The sequence below is a fragment of the Zeus faber genome, assembly GCF_960531495.2.
Source record: "Zeus faber genome assembly, chromosome: 7".
In the NCBI taxonomy this organism is placed as follows: Eukaryota; Metazoa; Chordata; class Actinopteri; order Zeiformes; family Zeidae; genus Zeus; species Zeus faber.
The window spans coordinates 27520533-27540532 of record NC_137203.1 but is presented as its reverse complement, the minus strand read 5'-3'; the positions used below and the strand labels follow the sequence as shown (position 1 = coordinate 27540532).

Sequence of the window (20000 nt, the reverse complement as noted above, 5' to 3'; positions counted from 1 at the left end):
GGGTTGACAGAAGGAAGGAAGGATGAATTGAGGGAGGAAGGACAGAAAGGAAAAAAAAGGAAGGAAGGAAGAAAGGATAGAGGGAAGGGTTGACAGAAGGAAGGCTGAAGGAAGGGAGGAAGTATGGAGAGCAGAGGAACCAAGGAAGGAAGGATGAATGAAGGAAGATAGGAAGGAAGGAAAGAGAGAAAGGACAGAGAGAAGGAGAAAGGGAGTAAGTGATGAAGGTATTGAACTGGAGATCGCCGCTCTTTAAACATCCCAGGCAATGCATGGATGTGCAAGCGGCTTGAGAGCGGAGAGGGAAGGAGCGAGAGAGAGGGAGAGAGAGAGAGAGAGAGAGAGAGAGAGAGAGAGAGAGAGTGAGAGAAGAGGGAAAAAGAGGAAGAGAGTGAAGGGGGGAGAGACGGAGAGTCCTCAGGGGAGTGCTGAGTACATCTGCCATGTTCCACATAGCCAGGCAAAAAATCTCTCTGGAACTCATGCAACACTCTCTGAAGTATGGACTAAGCACACACACACACACACACACACACACACACACACACACACACACACACACAGTATACACACGGCAAAAAGAAACACCCCCCTCCCGCTCTAAGCAGTCTTCTGCTCACTGATTAAAATGTTGGAGAGCTCTTGGCTTTCTCAGCCTTCAAGGATGGATCAGCGGCACAGAGAGACGCACTGAGCATCTGTCGCCACACTGTGGCAGCCCTGAGGCCACCGACCACACACCCTTCTACTGCATGTCTGTATGTGTGTGTGTGTGTGTGTGTGTGTGTGTGTGAGCGTCACGCCTGCTTACGCTTGTCCGTATGTACAGTATGTTCGAGTCTATGTGGGAACTTATTCTCGTCTACGATAGTGTCGGTTGGGTCTAGTGTGTGTGTGTGTGTGTGTGCGTGCGTGTGCGTGCGCCAACAGTGCCGGGCAAATGACAAGGCCACAGCTGCCGGAGACAAAAGTTTTGGAAAGGGAAGTAACGAAAAAAACAAAATGAACAGAAATGAGATGCAGGCGCTGAATATAGGACAAAATGAAAGACGGGCAATTAAGGGAGAGCGAAGGGGCGGGAACGGCGAGCGACATGAGTATGAAGAGGAAGAAGGATGAACAAATTACATGAATAAGAAAACTCCGTCTCAGTGCGACGGCGGAAGCGCGGCGCGGCAACAGAGCGGCCATCGACCAGAATAAGAAAATGGGAAGCATCTAAGGTCGCTGGCATGGCAACCGGGTTTTGGTTTGCCAGATCACCAAGGCCAAGCTGTGTGTGTGTGTGTGTGTGTGTGTGTGTGTGTGTTTTGGTGTGTTGGTATGTGTATGTGTGTGTATGTGTGTGTATGTGTGGGTATGTGTGTGGGTGTGTGTGTGTGTGTGTGTTGGTATATGTATGTGTGTGTATGTGTGGGTATGTGTGTGTGTGGGTGTGTGTGTGTGTGTGTGTGTGTGTGTGTGTGTGTGTGTGTGTGTGTGTGTGAACGTGCGTGCGCGCGCATGTGACTTACACGTGACTTACAATTTGAAAACACAGATATCAATGTGATTTTCTCCTGTGGAGCCAAAATGAAAGAGTGTAGCCAAGGCTAACAGAGAAAGAGCAAGGGATGAAGAGGCAGAGAATATTCAGCGTTTGGGAGCCACAGCACTAGGTGTTATGTATTCATCGTCTAACATTAACACCAATCGACGCGTAACACCGTCGGAATGCCAGAGCAGGGATGGTCAGATGGACAGGACGCACAAACAAGAGATAATAAGTCCAGTTCTGCAGCACCACAGACAACGCAATGCCAAGGTCTCCTAAGGTCTTATCCAAGTGCTGACCATTTCACCCTGGCCCCGGCCCCGGCCCCGGCCCCGGCCCTGGCCTGAGCCTGCGCCACCGCCAAAGCAAACCAGACCAGATGTTGTCCGTCCGTCCAAAAGGGGCGAGTGCGGGTGTTTCACGGCTGGCTTAAGACGGGGCCACGGGGCCGTCCAGGGCCCTGTGATCTGGGATCCGCGTCTGCAGTGCCAGTACCTTCCCATCCAGCCTTTCTTGCTCTTTCTCCGGCGGGCCGGGGCTAAAAATACACCCCCGGCCGCTCCTTATAGCCGCTAACCGCGGCAAACTATGATTAAAGGCCTATTTTCAGATAGCTTTGAAGCAGCAGCGAGACACAGCAGCAAAAAGGGAGATAGAGGGGTTGCAGGGAATGAGAGAAAGACACAAAGACGCAGGGAGAGACGTTGTACACCTCCCACGCGAGCGCACGCAGATGTCGTACCAACAGGCACACAAACACTGGCGTGAGGGAAACAGGCGTAGGGGGAACGCGCGCACGAACAGAGGAACCTCCACGCAAAATCCCTGACTTCCTCACAGGTCCTCATTTGGAAGGGAAAACAAAGCCAACACAACAGACGTGCACACACACACATAGCGCGCACACACACACGCGCACGCACACACACTCCTACGCCAACACAGTGTAAGGCGAAATGAATGTCAAAGCAGCAGGAGAGTCGGGTCGCACGACAGAATGGGAACAGCGAGATGGAGAGAGAAAGAAAAAGAAAGAGGAGGGGGGCAAGCAATGTTATCGTCTCGGATCAAAGGGCAGACGGGTGTCGAAGACAGCGGTGGAGGAAAAAACAAAACAAAACAAAAAAAACAAAACAGGAAGTAGAGATCGGGAACGACACAGCGGGGAAGAAACGGGCGCGCGAGGGAAGGTGTGTAACAAATGCAGAAAGAAAGGGGGGGGGGACAGAAGAGAGGGAGAGAGGAGGGCTGTGAGGACGGTCGAGTGGAGGGAAGTGGTGAGAGTGGATTAGCACAACAGAAGGGATCACAACAAAGTGAACTGACGGCTGGCGGCAGCGGCGGCTGCGGAGGGGAGGCAGTGGGGATTTTACAATCCAAAGACAGTGCGGGTGGTGGTGGTTGGTGATGGGGTGGTGCTGGTGGTGGAGATCCTGGTGGGGGGGGGGGGGGGGGGGCTGGTTGAACGGGCCCGTGACTACGGCACTATGGTGGCGCAGGAAGATTTGGCGCACGGAGATCGTGATGGTGATCGAGATCTGTGCTGGTTCATGAACTTCCTGCTTCCTGCTGGTTCCTGCGTCCCGGCTACTCCCGCTCCTACGAGCTGTTCCGCCGGAGAAAGATGCGTACGTTCATCTCACTTCAACACCACTCGATCTGTGATTCCAGTGGCTCCAGATCCAAAACTTTGTCCAGGCTTTCGGGTGGACCGTGGGTGAATACGTCCACTCAGAACCCAGCGAAGCAACGGCAACGCCATCGTTGCCAATGGCCCTTTATTTTATTGGGTTTTTCTCTAAATTTTGCAACGGTGAACCAAAGCATTGGGGTGTACCACAGTATTCATTCTGTGAACGGAATGACAATGGTTAAAATCTTTCCAATTTTGTTTGGGTCGGGACTTCACAGCGCCTCCTTATTTGACTTCTAGCACCGCTGTGCTAGATTCTTATGAATAATTGGTTCATTTTTGGCTTTTTTTGGCTTCTGGTGTTGTTGTCGCGAGGTACTTTAAAGTGCCATAGCAGAACGCATACACACACACACAGGTGCGCACGTGCACGTACGCACGCACGCACGCACGCACGCACGCACACACACACACAATGGTGGCTGTTTAGACCGTGTGAGACCGAGAGCTCTGTGGGTTGTGGCATCTGGTCCGGCGGCCTGTTAATCCCTTCCGACCAATCAGATCAGGGTCAGGGGATGACTGACTTGTGGCCGACTGGTGATGAATCTCTGTCCCTCCCCCCGACACCCCCACCCCCCATTCTCCCAGTATCCCCTCCCCCTTCCCCCACCCACCCCGTTTCCTCCCCTGAGTCACCCCCCACACACACACACACACCATCCCCGCACCTCTCCCCATCCCCTCCATCCGCGCTCTCTCAACCCGCTCATTATGGTAATTGGAGGGTTTGCTGAGATATGGGTGAGAGACGGATAGAGAGAGCAAGGAAGCAAAAGAGAGAGAGAGAGAGAGAGAGAGAGAGAGAGAGAGAGAGAGAGAGAGAGAGAGAGAGAGAGAGAGAGGTTTCTGGAGGTCACAGGAACCGGCCCTTCTCCTCTACTACCATGCCTTTTTGGCTGCGGTGCTAGTGTTTCTTCTCCTTCCCTCCAATCTCAACTCTCTCTTTCTCTCCCCCCCTCCCTCCCGCTCTCTTGGTAAATCTTGAGGTGCTCTTTGGCGTGTCTTTTAAGTCGCAGTGTTCATTTGCCGCATCAAAGCCAAGATAGATTTTCCAAACAAACTCTCCGCTTACAACCCCCCCCCCCCCCCCCCTCCCCAACACCATCCTCCGACAACTCTATCTTTACTTTCACTTTATGTTCTCCCACTCTCTCTCTCACTCTCTCTCACTCTCTCTCTCTCTCTCTCACTCTCTCTCTCTCTCCCTCTCAGTAGGTTGTTTTTTCTTTCCATAATCCGTCTCAACTCTCTTTTTTTTTTCTGTTTTGACCGCAGCTGCTCGCTTGGCTTTGTCATTGTTTAGCTGACTGGACTTTGTCACTGAGATGGAAGTGTTTGGAAGTGTGTGTGTGTGTGTGTGTGTGTGTGTGTGTGTGTGTGTGTGTGTGTGTGTGTGTGTGATTACACCCTACACGTGTGTGTGTGTGTGTGTGTGTGTGTCTGTGTGATTACACCCCACACGTGTGTGTGTGTGTGTGTGTGTGTGTGTGTGTGTGTGTGTGTGTGTGTGTGTGTGTGTGAAAAAAATAAACCAAACCCCCCCCCCCACCCCCCCAAAACCCAAAACGCGCCGGAGAGAAAGCCGGCCGCGACGAAAATTGGAAGCACGGTAAGACAAAAGGTAGAACGAGGCCGGCGATGAAGTGTGCACTTGTATTTTCAGTGAGAAAGAGAGAGAGAGAGAGCGAGAGAAAGAGAGAGAGAGAGAGGGGGAAGAAATGACAGGGAGGCGAGGCGAAAGAAGAGATAAGCGAGAAGAGCGGCGCCTCCGCCGTTTGTGTCACGTGGAGCCCGAGAGCCCGGGTTAAGGGTTTGAAAATAAGGCACCGCAAATCCAATCTGACCCACGGAGTCAAGACACAAAGGAGGAAGACACAAAAGAGGAGAAGGGGGTAAAATGGGAATCTGTTGTTTGTCAAAGTGGTTTGGCACAAAACGACTCTTCTGGGCGGGGAGGAGAGGAAAGTGGTACTGGGATATTTTCAGGCGGCGCACTGCGGGAAAGGGCGGAGCACCAGGACTTTTACATCGCCAACCGGCATGGCAAACAAGCCTGGCTCGGGGGGCTAGCGCTAGCGCTGGCTTTGAATGAGCGAGGCTCACGACGTTCTCCCCGGGAAGACGGTGGCGAGGCAGCCATCTGTTCCCTTCTTTTTGTCGTCCTTTCATTTTTGATGAAGCTTTTGGCACAGAGTTGAGAACGGGGGGGAAAAGTTGAAAAGTTGAAAGCTGAAGTAATGGTGAAGTGTGACGAAGTGAGAAAACAAAATGACTCGTCGGAAACTGCTGCAAAGGGCAGAGGAGATGGAGTGAGTGACAGAGCGATAGAGTGAGAGAGAGCGAGAAAGAGAGAGAGAGAGTGACCGACCTTAAGCCTCACGTAATTGTAGGGGCAGGGCGCAAGGAGGGGTGCTGGTTGGTGGTAGGGGGTGCGGGGGGTCCGGGGCTGTTGCTGGCAAAGGGTTAATATTATCTATTCATCTATCGCTATCCAACAACCCCCACCACCACCACCTCACCACCACTACCTCCGCCCATCGCAACGCCTAGAGCTGAAAATCCCACAGACTGCCGGCCTAAGCAGTATGCATACACCGAACACAAACACACACACGCCGCGTGCATGCGCACACACACGCACACACACATAAACACACACACACACACACACACACACACACACACAGACACAGACACACACACACAACCACGCAGACACACACGCACACGCACACATCCACGCAGACACGCACACACACACACTAGACCAAACAGACACTAGCGCAGACTTAATAATAGACAGATATAGACATATAAACACATCGACAAACACTCTAGATACACACAGGCATAATCCTACATTTGTATACACACACACGCACGCGCGCACACACACACACACACACACACACACACACACACACACACACACACACACACACACACACACACACACACACACACACACACACACACACACACACACACACACACACAACACACACACACACACACTCTCTCTCCCACACGCACACGCTCACACAAAAGCTTTGTTGCCCCGGCTCTTTCTCTTACTCTTCTTTGATCCCGTATTCATGTCTCTCTCCTCGCAAACTCGCACCGCATACTAACAGCGATGCCAGACACTCCAGCGGGGAGTAGGAGCAGGGAGCAGACAGACAGGGAGACAGAGAGGCAGACAGACGGACAGCCCGAGAAAGAGATGGGGAGACAGACAGACAAAGAGATGGACAGACAGACAGACAGACAGACAGACAGACAGACAGACAGACAGACAGACAGACAGGCAGACAGGCAGACAGATAAAGAGGCGGAGAGACAGACAGATTGACAAGACTTTCTGTCTTTCTGACTGTCGGTCAGAAAGACGTTTTTTTAGATCCCCCCCCCTCGCTCCCTCTCTCACTTCACCTCCGCCGAGGGTCATTCCTGTCCTTTTAAGGACTGAATCGGGATCCAGCCTCCTCAACTCGATCCGCCTCCCCTCCACCCCCACGCCCCAGACCACCCCACCCTCCTCTCTCTCATTCTGTCTTGCGCTTTCTTTCTCGTAGCACCTCTTCCTTTTCGCGCTTTTTCATATCAGATCATATGCAGAGTGAAGGGTGCGGGGCCGGGGTGGATCGACTATTGACTCCCATTCAATTTTTCTTTTCCCCCCACTGCCCATCCCATGATCCCACTCACCCCTGTGTGAAGGGAATGAGGGGGAGAGAGAGGGAGAGAGAGGTAGAGAATGGGGGACTTGCGCGATGGTGAGCGCGGTGCGGGCTTTTTACGCGACGCCGCCACCGGCAGCCATTGTGCAGACCAGCAGAGGCGCTGAAATCCGAGCCTTTGTGAAAAGCACCCTGAGAGACTTTGGGTTCATACGACGAGCGCACAAAGAGACGGCAGACAGAGAGATGGAGATAAAGAGGGGAAGGAAGGGGAGAAGGGGGAGGATAAAAGGCAGCGAAAGAAAGGGAGAGGGGGTGGGGGTGGAGGCTAAATAGGTAGCCGTATATCTGGTTGGGAAAAGTGAGAAAATGTGGCTTCTGGTATTGTTTAGCCGTTTTACTTTTCTTTCACTCTCCCTAGTATTTCCATGATCCCCCGGAGAGAGAGAGAGAGAGAGAGAGAGAGAGAGAAACGGAGAAGGAGAGAGAGCGGAAACACTTCTATCTAAGGTATAAAATAAGGTTTTTTTTCCCTCTTGACAACAATTGTTCGGTGCAGACCGCGGTGGATCCAGCTGGGTGGGAAACTCCACCTGCGTCCCAAACCCGCGGTGGAAAGTACTTGCCTACTTTAAAAACTTTTTACTTCCGTAAATAAGGATCTGAACTTACTCACTGAAGTACACGGAGTTTCGGAGACTTTTGACTTTGACCAATTCTTTAAAAAAGGCGTATATTGCGGAGCTAGTTCTGTCAGACAACTTGACGGCGTCACAGGCTTCCACGCCCTTCTATGGCCTAAGCAGCCAGTCCCTCCTGCCCGACCTGCTCTGCTTCCTGCTTGCTTTGCTGCGCTACCTCCACCTCCCCCGCATCCACCTGTTGGCCTCTACTCTTCCATCCAGCGGGCCGATTCAAGCTCATCACTCCTACATTTGGAGCTCGCTAAGCATGCCGATGAGCAATAAAGCCAGGGCGCCAAACTCAAATGATGCAAAATAAGGATGATTTAGAAGTAAATCTAAGAGTTGTTGGTCAGAAGTACATTTAAGAGCAAGTACTTGTCATGGTATTTGTACTTTTATTTAAAGAAGTAATAGGTCAGAAACCCGTCCCCTCACCGTGGTAGCGGACTGTCTTGCGCGGCACGGGATTCCAGTTGAGGCACAGCGCCCTCTGGGACCAGCCCAGCAGCAGCGCCAGCAGCAGGACCCGGGGCCCTCCGGCCACAGTTCCCACGGCGACGCCCATTTGCCGAGCGACCGGGGCCGACGTGCGGTGCGACGGCAGCCTGGAGAGAAGACGAAAAAGAGGTTGTGTCACGTGGAGGAAAAAAATGAAAGTAACAACATAAGTATTGCCACAAAGCTGGAAAAATGATAAAAAAAAAAACAGAGGAAAATAACAGCTCAACGAGCCCACACACACACACACAAACACACACGCACAAACACACACTTGTTCAGTCAATTCACAACGACGGTTATTAAATTGGGGCCAAGCTTTTGAAAAGGTAATTGGCACTGGAACGGCATCAAACGCACGGCGCACTCAGGCAAAATGATTGTGGCGGCGAGGACAATCCTGATAGGATTGGCACGGGTAGAAAAAAAAGAAACAAATTGGCTGATTCCTAATGAACATGTCAGCCATCAACCCAAGGGATCCACATCCAATAACCATACAGCGGGCGAGAGACATAGAGAGGCAGTGGGGGAGGGCGAGTGAGAGAGAGTCTCTCTCTTGCGCTCTTGAAGAGTGATTGAAGTGTTACTCCATCACAGGTGAAGTTGATGGAATGGACAGAAAGACAATTTCACTTGAGATTGCAGACAGACACACACGCGCACGCATGCCCACGCACACACGCACACGCACGCACACACTCCAACACACATCTCGAAACTTTTTCCGTTAGTGTAGTCTTGAGCGTGAGAGTGTTGAGGTGTGTGTGTGTGTGTGTGTGTGTGTGTGTGTGTGTGTGTGTGGAGAGAGAGAGAGAGAGAGAGAGAGAGAGAGAGAGAGAGAGAGAGAGAGAGAGAGAGAGAGAGAGAGAGAGGTAAGTGAGGCGCATGGTTCCTCCGATGACACATGCTGATTGGAGAGGGGGGCTTCGGGGGCATTGACTTTTAAATCAGCGTAAAATGTCAACGTTGTATTTCTTTCCCAGGTTAAATTAAAATAAAAATCTGCTAGAATCCCTCCGTTTATATGCCACGCTTTATCGCTCACCCTCTCTTTTTCCCTCTCTCTGTCTTCAGCTCACTTGTTCACGCTATTCCCAGATGTGAATATCAAATTCCTGCATCAACAAACAAACATTCTGTCCACTTGGCAGATTGGCAGGGTGGGTAATTGAGATTGGGAGATTGTGTGTGTGTGTGTGTGTGTGTGTGTGTGTGTGTGTGTGTGCGTGCATGTCTTTGCGTGTGTATGTGTGTGTATCCAGTGCTATGCGTGTCTGTATATATCTTTGTTTGTTTGTGTGTATGAGTGTGTGTGAGTGCTGACGAGTACACCCCCAGTCGATGTGAATGCTATTGATTTAATTTCACAGAGTAAAATAAGAGTAGGCGGTGAAGGAGGCAACAAAAAAAAAAAAAAGGAAAAAAAGATGGCGGGTGAGTTAACTAAATAACTAAATAACTAAATAACTAAATAAATACATTTCTGTTTAAAGGGATGCTGCCTCAGTTCTGGGCCCCTCCCGGGAAAATCTCTCCACGCCCCGACGCCTCACAACCCCTGACTGTGGGCCCAATGCGATCGATGCGAAGGGGGGGATGAAATATATTGGGAGTGGGAGATAGAGAGAGAGGGAGAGAGGGGGGGAGGGAGAGGGCGAGCCTTGCCGGCAAGGCTTGCGGAACTAAGCGACCGATTGGAGCCTTTCACACCAAAGCCGGTAGCGCTACAATCCCCCAATAATGGCGTTTCACCCCCCCCTCTCACCTATGGCTCCCTCCCTCCCTCCCTCTATGTCTCCCTCTCTCTCTCTCTCGCTCTCCGTCTGGTTCTTTCTCGCATTTTTCTCTCTCTCCCCCCCCCCCCCCCCCCTCTCCTCGGTGTGGAGAGGTAACGAAGTGAAGTGGGCATCCTGAAGGCGGGATTAAGTGGAGAGGTGGCGTGTAAACACTGAATGGAAGGAGAGAGGGAGAAAGGCAGAGAGAGAGAGAGAGAGAGAGAGAGAGAGAGAGAGAGAGAGAGAGAGAGAGAGAGATCCAGCCCTGCCTTGTCAAGAAAAGGGGCTTTGAGACGACTCAGGCTATTTCTTCAGGATATTCATTGCTCTCTCTCTCTCGTCCCTCCGCTGTCTCTCTCGTCTTTCATTCCGTTCAGCCCCTCACCTAACTTTTTCCATTTATTTTTCACTACAGTGCCTCGCTCCATCTGCGCCCCTTCTTTCCGTCTATACAGTCATTCCATTCCATTCTTCACTGAGCTTAATGTTTATCCATATGAATGTAGAGAATATATCGGTATTCATCTGTCTGTCTATCTGTCTGTCTGCCATCCAGGAATCTATCCATCCATCCATTCATCCGTCTAGATCTATCTATTCATCCTTCCCTCCCTCCTTCTCTCCCTCCCTCCTTCCATCTATCCATCTATCTTTCTATATCTATCTATCCATCCATATATTTCTCTCTCTCTCTAGTGTTCTATCCATCTACACTGTTTCTGTTCTCAGCCTCTCTTCTTCCCTCCCAACCCTCTTCTCTCCCTCTGTCTCCCTCTCTTTCTCTCCATCCTCAGATGTCTGGCCAGGACGTATTGGACGGGCCCTGTAACGACCGGTGTTGTTGTGGCTCTGGCTGAATGAGACGGTCGCCTGATAATATCACTCAGCCTCCCACAATATGGAGCTCATTAAAGACAGACGGCGCGAAAACAGGGCGTGCGTTCTGATTTTCGCCACGGTGCACGCGTCTCTGCGTTTGAAAGGGAGAAAGGGAGAGCGAACGTGAACCCACAGTTCACCACAGCCGGGATAGAAGAAGGGAAAAAGGAAAACGGATGCATCATGGGGAGATTAGTCCGTCTCCTCTCTTCTCTTCTCGTTTTCGGTTCTCTCTCTTTTTCCTGCCAAGACGAGATTAGTCTGTCTCCTGTCTTCTCGCTTCCGGTTCTCTCTCTTTTTCCTGCAAAGACCACTTCCTGTCCCGCCTTCATGCCATACGCGCTGCGCCCGCACACACACACAGACATGGACGCTCGTGATGAAAGGTTTGACCCCTTTTTCGGATTCGGTTCGTGACATCTCACTCGGTAAAAAGAGTCTTTTGATTTTCACGTTCCTTTGTTTGTTTGATTCAGTTGGCAAAACACCCGATGAACGAGAGTCAGAAGAGTCTGTTCGGCTCTGACTCGGGAACGGAATTCTCCCAAGAATCATTTAATTCTGTCAGAATCATTTATTTTGGTGGAATGCAAAGTGTAAATACGTCCCATTCAATATGAATGATACCAATATGTTGGTCTGTTTTACTTTGGACTTTAATTTAGCCCTCTGTAATTATTTTAAATTTGTGAGTCAAAGATTCAACCTTTTGACTCCAGACACCCGTGTTATTTCAAAGATTGGTTCGCTATGAACGAATCGTTTGGGAGTATAGGCAGAGTTCAGCCACAGTAACGGTGATTGGCTCCCTAATCCAAGTGTCCTTTTGACCATTACTCCTTGTGGTGGTGTAAAGGGTTTGGAACCCCCTCGCATTAACCCCACCCGCAGCCCCCGCCGTCCCTTTCCCGGATGGACAGGGCAGATGGACAAAAAGACAAATCCCAGCCTTCACCCTCTCCAAAACAAACACAGCAGCACCATTAGCCCTCCAGCTTCCTTCCTGCAGCCCCCTCCCCTCCCCCCATCATCACACTCCCTTCCTCTCATTCACTTTACCACCCACAACACACAACACACAACACACAACACACAACACACACACACACACACACACACACACACACACACACACACACACACACACCTTTCATCACTCCCAAATTATTTAAAATGAGAAAAAAAATCCCTACAAAGACGGTATATTTGTTTTTTTTTTTTTTTCATTGTTCCTGCATCAATCTCTGGAGAAACGCTTCTTAAATGGCCTTGGGGTGTTAGAGACTTATTTTTCCTAAACAGTGCGCTCTTTTTTATATCAAATGTTAAACATTAGTGTGAGTGTGTTGCTAGTTATTCATTTATCATAGGGGGACGATGGCGGCTACAGAAGTCTCAGCCGTGAGACCAAAAAAAACCCTCAAATGATGGTTTCATCAAATAAAAATGTATCCTCTGATCCAAACAAAGCTCTTAAAATGACCCCCCGAAAAAAAAAGTAAGTTGGAGAAGTTGGGCTGCTGCGGTGCCGTCTGGATAAAAATACAGTTTTTAGTCTAACAAGGTAAATCTGCAATTGTTCTGGAGATCCAGAGGTTCTACCATGACGGGACCCGTGAGGCTTAAATGTAGGGTGTTAACACGCGCCTCTGGTTTCACGTGCTGTGCGGTGTGGCGCAGTGCAGAGGGGAGGGTAGGGCCTGGCTGATGCATCATGGCAGAAATCACAAGGTCTTGCTCTCCGGTGTGAAATCAGAGCAACTCGGAAGATTGCAGGAGAAAGCGTGTAATTTCACATTTGATTCAGGACCGGAGCCCTGATACAATTGGAAATAAGCCCCACCCACCTACCCACCCACCCACACACCCACACACCCGCCCAACCGCCCACCCGCCCGCACGCAGGCACGCACGCACGCGCGTAATTCCATGTCAGACCCTGCCAGACCACCAGAACAGGAAGGAGGGGTTATGACCTCCCATTGTGCACTGTCCCAGGCCCACTCACCAACTCGCTTATACATACACACACACGCAGACATGCATGCACGCACGCATGCACACAGGCACACACACACACACACACACACACACACACACACACACACACACACACACACACACACACACACACACACACACACACACACACACACACACACAAACAGTGTCCATTAGTGAGAGCCAGGTGGGCTTAATGGTACTAATGTGTATATGTGTGTGTGTGTGTGTGTGTGTGTGTGTTTTTGTGAGGTGTGTAGAATTTGGTCCAGTCTGGATCTCACTGATAACACTAAATAGCACATGTGGGAGTGAACATATGTGTGCATTTCTGCCTTTATGTAGACTAAAAAGCATTGACTTGTGTGTGTGTGTGCGTATGTGTGAGAGGGAGGGAGGGAGAGATGGTGATGTTCCATCTGATTGTGTGTTTTTGTGTCAAGCGGAGCGCAGATAAAAGCTTGATAATCAAAGAGCGGTTTGATCAGCTGCAAGCTGTGCCCATGTGCCTGTGTGTGTGTGTGTGTGTGTGTGTGTGTGTGTGTGTGTGTGTGTGTGTGTGTGTGTGCGTGTGTGCCAGTGAACATTCTGCGCGCTTGTCCATCTTTGTGTTGAAAATGGCGGGCGTTTATCTCATGGGAGATTAAAAAACACTGCAAAGTGCATGTGCGGTATCGGTCTGTGTAGCTAAACCAATTCCACCCCCCCAAATCTGACTGAAAACACCCCTTTAAGAATGGTGGTGAGCGTTTATTGTTACGGTTTCCCTCCATATTTGCATGCAGTTGGTGCTTGGCTAAGAGGCTGTTGGCATTGTCAGTACCCGCTCCGCCTCGGAGTCGATAAACATTGACTTTCTTCTCACTCGCCGATTGCCCCTCAATTCCCCTGCACCCTAACTGCCTCAAATTGAAGGAGAATCGAGCCCCACGTTCGCCTATAAACAACCTATTTTGAACGTGATGGAGACCGTCAAAAAAAAAGCGCACGGACGCACATACAGACACACACACACACACAATTGCACCCATATGCACCTGAAATGGCAGCAATGTACAATCTTGCCCACCTCCAACACTCCTTCTAACTCAAGCTCCCCCAGGAGATCCACTAGGCCACCAATTTCTGCTAAATTCATCAGATTAATGAGGTACTGCAAATAGATATTATATATCTATTACATATGACATGTACTTATTACGTATCTATTAAATAGCACAAAACCCTATTACATATATATTCCTATATTGCATATCTGTTAACTATAACATATACTTATTATACATATACGTATTACTTAATTGTTACATATTACAAATAGATACTACATATCTATTACACATTCACATATAGCAACTACGTTGTAAACTACATGTTTATTAATTTGTATTTATATTACATTCTCATATTACTTGCAGTGTTATTACATTATTGTTATGGTATAACAGATTCCCCCCCAGCTCCCAATCTGTATTGTGATCAGTGTAGTATTTTTTTACATTACTTTTGTATGTACAGTCAGTGTAATTTGTTGGGGTCTTCTACATCTTCAGATGCAGAAACCATGTAGCCCCGGAGATGTCAGTAAAATGTCTTATGTTCTCATCATCACTACTGTCCACAGACACACACCCACACACACACACACACACACACACACACACACACACACACACACACACACACACACACTGAACAACTGCTAGCTGTCAGGCTTTTAGTAGGGTGCGGTCAACACTCTCTCTCTTTGATCAGCACTCTAACTCCGACTGCCCCCTCCTTGCCGACCCCAACCCTAACCCAACCCCCATCAGCACCATGGGGTCCAGCTCATTACAGATCACAATAATCAGATTCCGGGCTCTCTGACTGCAGGCCAAACACCTGCCTCCACCACCAACTGGCAGGGTGGAGGGATGGTGGGGGGGATGGGAGGTCCGGTTAAAACGGTGAAAGTTACTTCGAGCAGCGAAATGAAGCTCGCAGAGTCACGCGCGGAGACCGCAGTCAGCTGACGGCCGTCAGCTGGTGCTGTTGATGCAAGGATCAATCACACGCTCCCACTATTTAAAAACCACCGCCGCCCCGCTCCAGCGTCCACCCTTCAGGAGAGAAGCACTGAATCTGTGTTCATGTTATATAGGGGAGAGGGGGGGTTACAGTATGCGATGCAGCAGGGGAACAAAAACAGCGAAAGCAATAATTGTACGCTTATCGGCTCCATCATCCGACTCCGGACTGCCGTATCAAAAATGCTGAATCTTCGCCCGAGGTTACTCCCAACTGACCTCGAACTTGCAGGTGTTTGTGTTAAGGTTGAGATAGGGGAGATGCTGCATGCGTCCTTTACACTCAGCAAGGGACGATACTGAGTTTGAAGTTAAAAAGTTAAAAAAAAATAATAATAAAAAATCCCTTTCGGGAGAGTGGGAAATCCTTGTTAGAGGTGAGAAGGGCAGACGGTGCAGTGGTCAGTGTCTCAAGGTGAATTTCAGCTGAGAAATACCAACTATGGTAGCAGCTACTATGGACAAACCTACTTCGTAAAATACAGTGAGATAGATAGACAGGCAGACAGGCAAGGAGGCAGGCAGACAGGCAGGCAGACCAACAGACGGACAGAGAGAGAGATACTTCCCCGAAGTAAAATGTAATGTATACAGCAGCTCATATCAGGCAATAACAATATAAAGATAAATAATAAATAAAACTGGGAAATTTAGCAATATAGAATGAACTTAGAAATGTACAAAAAAAGGCAGTATACAATAAACCTAAAAAAATTTATAAAAACCGATATAAAATAAACATAAAAAAATAACATAAAATACAAAAAACATTTACAATATATGATAAACTAAAAAAATTAAGAATAAACAACAACAATAATAATAATAATAATAATCCAATATTTGTATGGCACATTTCATAAACAACGTGCAGCGCAATTACATCAATAGAAGCAAAGCAAAAAGAAATGCAAGCAAGCAAAATGCATTCAATAGGAATAGGTGAATATTAACCTCTGTATATTCACATTCTGGCAAAAAGGTGTGCGTGTGCGTGTGTGCGTGTGTGTGTGTGTGTCTGTGTGTGTGTGTATATGTACGCTGAATGATTCATTTGAGGACACACACAATAATTCAGCATTTTCAGAAGGGAGAGTTTGTGTTTGGACCAAAACTTTAATCCGACACGGGGTGAAGGAGTTACACACCTCGTGCTCTGCACCACCTCTGCACCGCCTGAGAGAAATAGATACAACGGCTCCTCAGTTCCTCCAAAATCATCCGTACGGGGCTTACGGGTTTAACACACACACACACACACACACACACACACACACACACACACACACACACACACACACACACACACACACACACACACACACACACACACACATTATTTACAGCACTTAAGTTTAAAGGCCTTTTCCCACATGGAATCCATAACATTTCTAGTTAAAAAAATATCCGGAAAAGGCAGGAGGAAGTCATTCACACACTGGCCTGCTTTATGGAGAAGTGCAGTATGTGGAGTCTGTTCCCACATTAGATGACTGTTACGGATACAGTACGTAAGGGGAAGGGTAAGTAGGTTATGTCCAGTGTAGATGGGATGTTTTTTTTTTCCCCTGGCTCTCAGAGACCAGCGCTTCGGTTTCCACCTCCCCGTCTCCCCGCTCCTCCCGGACAGACTCGCTTCTGTCCGCTGAGGAAGCCGGGACAGAGCCCCCGTCCCCGGACGCATTATCCCGACCCAAAGTTATTAAATCAGTGTGATCATTTTCAACCTGTCCTACACTCTCTGCCGCTTCCGTCCGCTCCTTCTGCAACAATATATCTAAAATGATGTAATCACGTAAACATATATGTACACACATAATGAAGAACACAACCATTTTGACATTTCACTGCATTTATGTATGAAAGTATGTATATGTATGTGACGAATTAAAACGAATAAACCTCTTGAATCTTGACCGTCGTATAGCCGCAGTCGCATATCTTTATTTCAGCACACAGTTTGCAGTCACCGGCCATGTTTCTAAATAAATATTTGTAAAAACAAAACAAACACGGTGCTTTGCTGGTATTCGGATTCGGCTCCGCCCCTACCTCACGTGCTTTTCCCAGCAATGTTACTGCTTCCATTCACACACACACTTCCATTCAAAGCCGTACCGCCATCTTCCCAGAAATTATACTCGGTCGAGAGTGGGGAGATTTACGGAAGGACTTTAATGGAACATCGACACCGGCTTGTGTTCACACATTTCGGCAATATGGAACATTGCCAGCAGATTTACGGCTTTCATTCCATGTGGGAAAGGGGCTTTAGTCTCAATCCCCTCTCTCTCGCCTCTGTCCTGGTTTCGAAGTGTGTACTGACCTCTGACCTCTCTTTTTCACTGCTTCCTTCTTTTTCTTTTTCTTTTCCTTTGTCAGCCCCTCTCCCCTCTCTCTCTCTCTCTCTTTCCCTCTCTCCCTCTCTCTCTCTCTCCCTCCCTCTTTGACCTTGTGCTGTCAGTCCGGCACATGTTGATTCTGATGAGCACGCATGAGAGACGCTGCTGCCCACGTGCTCCCTGCCCTGCCCCGACCTGCCGTGTCCCGGCCCCAGGGGCTGCTGGGACAGCGCGCTGACCTGTCATTAATTCTCTCTGGGCACACACACACACACACACACACACACACACACACACACACACACACACACACACACACACACACACACACACACACACACACACACACACACACACACACAAAACAATGGAGGAAACATCCTCGCCACTTGCCTATATATACACACACCCACACATGCAAACACACACGCAGGCAACAGCCGAACATCCGATAACCAGGGATAAGTAGTTACAAATGTTAAGGATAACTGTAGAATATTTATTTGAAATTAAATTTGAACGTACGTCTATTATTATACAAGCGGTTGCATTTTGTTAACTTTTTAAATCAATTTGCAATCTCCATTGAAAGAACACAAATTAGAATCAAAAAATATAATTTCTGCTTGTTTTTAATCCTTAATATGCATCCCTTTGATTCGTTGCTGCAAAACCAATTTCTCATTTGGGCAATTTCTCCCTGCAGCTCAAACCCCAGCTTTGGTTGAAGTTATATTTATTTACTTTATTTACCAAACAGTCAAACAGATTTGTCGCTCACAACGTAAACCGAAAACCGAAATTTAACCGTAACAGACTTTTGCATGCCTACTTTACCTAAAATGGACATCTTTCACCGCACTAATCATACCACAGCCCCCCCCTCCAAAATGGAGGAGTTTCAAAACACTGTATTTCAAAGAGCTCATTAAAAAAGTGTTTTCTGGCGCAGCGGAAGATTTTACACCTGTAATCAGCGGTGAATAATAGAAGAAATATATATTTTATAAAATACAAAAACTCATCAACTCATGGTCTCTCATCCTAGAAAACCCCAATGAGAATGCAAATAAATGAATACATAGGATTAAACTGAAGACACGCAAACACCTATTTCTATGTCGGCCTGTATTCTGTATCTCTCTCTATAGCACACACACACACACACACACACACACACACACACACACACACACACACACACACACACACACACACACACACACACACACACACACGGTCTACCTTCAGGGTGGTGGTGGGTGAGTGTGCGTGTGTGGGGGAGGGTCAAGCTGAGCCTGGGGCCTTGCTGGCCCTGGAAGGTGGTGGTGGTGGTGGTGGGTGTAAAAGGTTAAACCTAGCTGGACTCCATTGGAAAAACAGCCCCCCCGGAGAAAAGTGTGTGTGTGTGTGTGTGTGTGTGGGGGGGGGGGGGGGGGCGGGGGTTACAAAGAGAAAATACGTCATAGCCAAATACGTCCAAATGAATGGATGATAGACTGCTTTCTGGCTGCCGTGCTCATTTATATTATATTATATTATATTATATTATATTATATTATATTATATTATATTACTATGATATTAAATTCACAACAACCATTACAAGATTTGTTCTTTTTTTGGAGCAATCGCTCAGCAAAATATTCCAACGAAGAAAAATAACAGCCTCAAAAATAATCTGCCAAACAGCCGCTATTGTATCAGTTACCAGACGTTAGCCAGTGAAAAAAACAGGCCCCACAGACATGCAGAGTGAAATAGCAGATAGGGCAGAGAGAAAGAGAGAGGGACCGAGAGAGAAAGGTAGAGAGCCGCAAAGAGGAAGAAGTGAAACCCGAGAGCTTAAAATGCGTTCCCCCTCCTGCTCCAACTCGCTGCCGAGTTAGGAGCTTATTAGGGGCCATTAGGAGGGAAAGGCAATACCTGCACCTCTGTACATTACCTGCTGCCATGTGAGGCGATCGATAGCACTGCTAAGACAGGAAAGGAGAGAGCGGAGGAGGGGATGGAAGGAGGAGGGGAGAGAGGAGGAGGGTTGAGGAGAGGGGGAGGAAGGAGAAGAGGAGGGATGGAGAGAGGGGAGAGGGGAGGATGACTGGGTTGAGGGGGGGGGGGGGTAGGATAGGATGATCGGGGAGAGGGGAGGGGAGGAGAGAGGAGAGAGGAGGACGGAGGAGGGAAAGGAGAGAAGAGGGCTGGAGAGGAGAGGGAGGGACAAAGAGGAGGGGAGATGGGGGGAGCAGATGAAGACAAGAAAGCAGAGATGAGGGGAACAGAAAGAAGGGGAGGAGGATGGAGAGAGGGAGAAGGGGAGAGGTGCCCTGCCTCAGCCATTTTACGGGAAGATAAGCTCGGGATCGATGAAGAGTTATGGGATGGATGGGGGGGAGGGGAACACGCTCATTGCCACCTCAGAGTGCATGGAGGGAATGCACGTGTGTGTGTGTGTGTGTGTGTGTGTGTGTGTGTGTGTGTGTGTGTGTGTGTGTGTGTCGTTGTACAAGAAATTTGTCAACACTGCATTTGCATCAGTCACAATTCAAAAACCTGTCATCGAAAGTATGGTAACATGCACGCACACACACACCAACACACACTTGTACTGGTATCAAAGTGAGGGCCAGGTAAATACACCTGGTAAGTAAGTGAGGACACATGTTCCTGGTGCATTTCTAGAGCCAAAAAATAGTAAATTCAGAAATCGGTCCTCATAAGTATAGTAAAACAAACACACACTCACACACACACGCACACATTTGCGCACCTGTCACTGACATCGCTTCTTTTTCTCTTTCAGGATGAACTCCAAAAGCTCCCAGCATCCGTCTCTCATC

The 20000-nt window shown here is 48.6% G+C and overlaps 1 protein-coding gene across 1 annotated transcript in view; it reads right to left on the bottom strand.

The window, feature by feature from the left end:
- Positions 1 to 20000, bottom strand: part of sema4c (sema domain, immunoglobulin domain (Ig), transmembrane domain (TM) and short cytoplasmic domain, (semaphorin) 4C) — a gene marked incomplete at its 3' end in the record, with an annotated part of 68863 nt that overhangs the window by 19509 nt on the left and 29354 nt on the right. The window contains exon 2 of the mRNA XM_080003161.1: positions 8032 to 8201. Coding sequence (XP_079859287.1) covers positions 8032 to 8161 — 130 coding nt within the window. The 5' untranslated portion in view covers positions 8162 to 8201. The remainder of the gene's footprint in view (positions 1 to 8031; positions 8202 to 20000) is intronic.